Below are 5,166 nucleotides of genomic sequence, written 5' to 3'. Positions count from 1 at the left end.
CACTAATTATGCTGTACATCTATTATATACAAAAGAAATTTAAACGAACATCATTTATGTAGATCGGATCTCAATTTCGCTTTATGTTATCACANCTCCAAAGCAATATTCCTGCTCTGGGTCATGCCCTCCTTCAAGTGGGTATCGGCCATCATAATTGTACATGCATTCTACCACAACATCAGAAGTGAGAGAGTTGATTTTCTTCCCTTCACTGAAGGTTCTGGTTGGTTGGAACTTGGAGTTGGCGGGACTGTCCTTCAGAAGGCTTTCATATTTGATGGAGTCTTTGTTGGGTTCTGTGGAGTACTTGATATCACCTTTGGCAGCACTCTTGTGATGAATGTTTGCACTCACCACAGTGATCTACAATTCAAGTAGAATTGTACTTCAATCCTCAGGAGAGTGACCATGTACCATGCAAGTGTTTGGCTCAGCTCCAACCACATTCAATCCTAACTTATGTATATTGTTCTTTGATCTTACCTCTGTGGTTGATGTGAGTTCAGAGTTGGCACTGCAATCAGAGTGGCATATTCCTTGGACAGTCCAATCCTGACCAGGCATCACAACCATTTTTGAGCTCACATAGTGTCCCACCATCATTTTGGCCACTTTTGTGAAGCTAGAGCCACTTCCATGAACTAATGTCATTCCTGATGAATCAGTAGAGAGTGCCTTCTTGTAGTAAGTCATCAACATCACGTAGCGTCTGCCATCAGCATTCTTCTAAAACTTGTTGATAGAATTTTCTTGACTAGGTGCAAAAAAGATACAACTTCATGGGGCTAACTCACCGGCTTGACCTCAATTCCCATGTCTTTTGGCAGGACTTCTCCATCGCTTCCTGGTGACCAAACAAAGAGGACGTCTTGGCACTTCCTATTCACATAGGTGACCCCAAGATCATTCTGGCACGCATCAGTCACTGTTTTGCGCGTGTCGGGAGCGCCATTGCCAGTAGGAATGGCAACATTATCACATTGATAAGCTACCATTAGTTGGACTCCATCTTTGTAATTGTTAGTCTGCAATTTCAATGGGGGATATTCGGATGCGCCAAGTAATGCCTTTGGTTTTCAAACCTACACTTTTAGTCTCGAGAATGTAGCCTTTCCAGTGCGTGAAGTCTTCCGTGGTGTAGTCCAACATGCAGAGTGCAAATTTATTTTGAACCGCTTCGTTATTGTGTCTCAGACTGAATGAATTTGTACTCTGAATGGTCAATTCTGAGTTTATCTGCGATTCATCTTGGGATTTTGTGAACAAAGTGACGGGAAATATGACCATTTCGAGCCTATAAGGTTACAAAATATGCCGATTTAAAGGAGCAATTCAACAGAAAGAAAGACTTACTCGTTGAAATCAATGGATTTTGGAGTTGGAACGATGGAAGCGAGATCATTCGCTGCAGGATCGATGATCACCTTGACAAATGCCAAATCTCCGACATTTCTGGCATCAAAGCTCTCTTTGAAGCATGTGGTGATGATTCTCTCCAAAATGAGAGTAGTGCCACGGTCATTCTCAGACGATTTTTTTAGCTGCAAAAACCATCATTAGATCGATAACCATGCGAGGAAGTATCTTAATGTTCGACAAAAAATGATTGCATGCACGACCATGTGTTTGGGAAACAATTTATTTTAAGATGAAATCAACTCAGTTTGATGCATTTTTACTAGTACAGTTTGATTAAGAAACTTTTGTTTGGACACTTGGCAATCATGAGTGAAGGTTTCAAGTTAGAATGAATCAAGTCTTCAAACTTTTATCAACATAGTGATAATGGTCATAATTTTACCAATACTGCTATGGTACTCGCTGAATTGAATACATATCGAAGCGTGAGAGGAAGAGCACGTCATCATCAAATTTGGGGAGGTTACGCATACTTTTGATACTTGAGGGTTTTATTATAGACTTATTTGATCCGCAACAAAGTCAACACAAATATTTATCATCGTGTCATGGGAATGATTAAAACGAACATTCTTGGAAAATAATTGAAAATCGACATCTTTCATTGTAGGATTGATCACGAAAGGAAAACGAAATTTTCTAAAAAGTAGAATTTGCACGTCCCATCGGCAAGTTCTTGGTCCTAACAATTCTGAGTCACTTTTTGAAATAAAGTAATGAATAATGAAACGTAGATCCCCTCCGTTAAAGGTGTGTTATTTTTATGTCACTTAATTGTAAAATTCCAAGTTATAATGTCGAAAGTTGATGTTCGAATTTTACGTAGTGATTACGCCATAATTTTGACCAAATATCCTGAGTACCCTAAGCATGGTTGTGGGATCAAATTTGGGCAAGGTCATCTACGATATTATGTTCGATAAGATCTTGGGATCCTTTCAAGTGGTTATTTTGCATAAAGTAAATGTTTCACGAGATAACACATTTTTGATTCCGTCTGCAGTCCACATCTCTAGAAGTCCGTGGATTGACCCATCTCGAATCATGAATCAAGGTGGTCACATTGTCTTGGAATAGTCGGACATTGTCAGATTGACTGCCTTTTTACTTATTATCAGAGCGTTGAAAATATGTCTAGTAGTGAAGGAAATGGTGCTTGGAAGACACTTTATTCAGTTTAAAATCTACTAATGATGAGAGATGCAATTGATCCAAACATTTTTTTTTACCCAATCAGCAACATCGAAGCCACGAAATATTGTCTTAATGTGCAGAAAATAAATAGCAAATAGTTTTTTGTAGTACCGGTAGAACCAACAAATTTACCGATCTCTACGTCATGCGTTGCACATGGAATATGATATGGAAGACAAAAATGGCCTTTACATCCCTCTTAAATTTGTCAGTGCCACTGTTTTAGCAAGCTTCTTTTTTTGCAAAGTTTTGACAATCTCAGATTACTTTTTATGCACATTTGCTACCACTAAAGGCCATAGTTACCTGCAAGGTTTGGCCGGGCCTACTGATCAGTAACGCTATCGGAAGGACTCTTGCAGCTCAAAAATAAGGTCAATAGAAACTGTTGCTTGTTTATTGTAAATCAGGCAAACGCACCTGAAATCGATCCTCTGGATATCGGACCATTTTTCCTTTTCTCAAGGCGTAACTGGCACCATATTCAGAACCGTTAGACAGCATGCCCCCAACGAAGCCATCAAACTCCGCTTGGGTGTGATTGAACTCGGGTGAATGAGCAAAGCCCACCGCCACAAAACCTTTGTATCCCACCGTAATTTCGACGTGGAACTTCGTATCCACCACGTCCCATTTGAGTTCGCCTGAGATGCCATTAACGGTAAAAGTTTTCTTCATCCTCAGTTCGCCCTGAATGATGGCGAAATGGAGCAAGACCAAGAAGGCCTTGATCTTGTTCAACTTCCCGACAACCATGTGTGAATTTGTGTTTCCCTCAAGCCTCTCACCTCAAGACAGAGGCTTTGGGACCCAAAATGGGCCACTTTAATAAGAAAGGAAGTCATTTGCCGGCAGGATATCAGGTACGCTATTGGTTGGTTGGTTGGTTGGTTGGTTGGCCTTTCTTTTGATTCTGCTAACCGCGAGGAGCCAAGTTTTGACGAGGAGCATGGAGCACCATGACGACCGACCTCGAAAGGGACAAAAGGCCATCTTGACTGGTGATTATAATTCGACACCGTGGTTGACTTCTGGACCGGCAAAAGATGACGTTGTAACCACAGAGATCTACGGCTAGCGGCTCGAGAGCTCTTTGCAAAAGAGGGCTAACTATGGGTTGCAACTTGCAGGGCCATTTCTTACTTTAATGTGGTTATCTTTGTTTACTCATGGGTCAATGGCGACCATTGTTTCAACGATTATCAAGTTTAGCGGAAAGAACCACGATTGAACGCTTATTTTTAACGCATTGAATGATTACAATGATTATTTGGGGATGGGAATAATAATGTGCTTATGATAAAAAGTAGGTTTGAGCCTGTTGTTACTATCCTGGCGGAAAATGGGTTTTTCATAATATTTTTGCACAAAGTATTGAGATTTTGAAGCTACTTTTATTTTTTGGTGATTTTGAGGTTTTGAGGTTCTGAGTTGAGAGATTTGAGGTGAAAAGTAACCCATCTATCATGGTGCTGCAAGGACCCTTAACGAGCCAGATGGCGCCACATGCAATTAGCAAAGCACCCCTGCGATATCTTGAATAAAACTTATTGACTGTAACTCTGTCAACTGTTAATGGCCCTATTGCCCTAGACCCTATTGTTTATGTTTATAGAGTAGAACAACATCGCGCGGAAAAGAACACATATTAGCCCAGTTTTCATTTCACTTTGTGACTAACCAGGATAGGTTTAACACTCAGAATCAAACTATGAATAGGATCCAAAACCAAAGCATCCTCTGGCAAATATGTTCAAAACAGGTTCCGTCCTATTTTTGCTGATGGTAGTCATCTATTGATATAAGTTTCAGAGACACGCTATAACTTCTCGACTTAACCTCAAACTTTGTGGAGTAAATATTTCACATGATTGTTCTTTATGTATTGAGAGAAGACTTGATATTGGCCATGTTCTCAGAGGTACACATGCGTTGGCTGATTTCAATTCGAAATGAATTTGAATTTCTTTTTTGCAGAACAAAAAACCGTCTTGATAGCTGCGTCACTCGCATAGTTAGTGCAGTACTTTCTCTGCTAGTTATCATTTTCACAAGCGGCAAGAAAATCGGTATGACTCTTTCAACATGTGGCTGCCTTTTATTTGTCCTCCCACACTTTAAATTTGTGAAGAAGCGCTCGAGGCGGTTAATAATGGGTATTTAACCAATTTGTTTCCACGGAAAAGAAACGGATACAATTGGATTTGCTAGGATAATTGTCAAATCACAATTTGAAACATTATGGCCCTCAATTGCAAAGATTTTTCCAAGAATAATTCGATGATCACTGTTGCTAGAGGGCGCCATCCGTTGTGCAAAACACTCACTCCCGAGTGTGGCAAGCAAGGGCAGAATCTTAAAACGGAACTACAGAGTTTGAGTACAGAAGCCTTAAATCTTAAATAAATAGGGAATCATTTGAGAACGAGCTTTTTTGAAACCCTCGTTAAATATTAGAGGCGTTAAGTTGTCGGGAAGAGAAAAAAGAATTTCACCATGTGTTAGCTAACGATTAGTTTGTTCGCTGATTACCCTTTAGGGGAAAAATAG

General features: G+C 40.0%; 1 protein-coding gene across 1 annotated transcript in view; it reads right to left on the bottom strand.

The window, feature by feature from the left end:
- Nucleotides 1-3,434, bottom strand: part of LOC131881712 (uncharacterized) — a gene marked incomplete in the record, with an annotated part of 5,586 nt that extends 2,152 nt beyond the window's left edge. The window contains 5 exon segments of the mRNA XM_059228655.1: nucleotides 487-729; nucleotides 798-1,028; nucleotides 1,090-1,297; nucleotides 1,357-1,544; nucleotides 3,037-3,434. Of these exon segments, the coding sequence (XP_059084638.1) occupies nucleotides 487-729; nucleotides 798-1,028; nucleotides 1,090-1,297; nucleotides 1,357-1,544; nucleotides 3,037-3,372 (1,206 nt within the window).
- Nucleotides 3,435-5,166: the final 1,732 nt, after the last annotated feature.

Source organism: Tigriopus californicus, chromosome 6 (genome assembly GCF_007210705.1).
Source record: "Tigriopus californicus strain San Diego chromosome 6, Tcal_SD_v2.1, whole genome shotgun sequence".
In the NCBI taxonomy this organism is placed as follows: domain Eukaryota; kingdom Metazoa; phylum Arthropoda; class Copepoda; order Harpacticoida; family Harpacticidae; genus Tigriopus; species Tigriopus californicus.
Note: the sequence above shows the minus strand (reverse complement) of the source record. Positions and strands in the feature narration are given on the sequence as shown.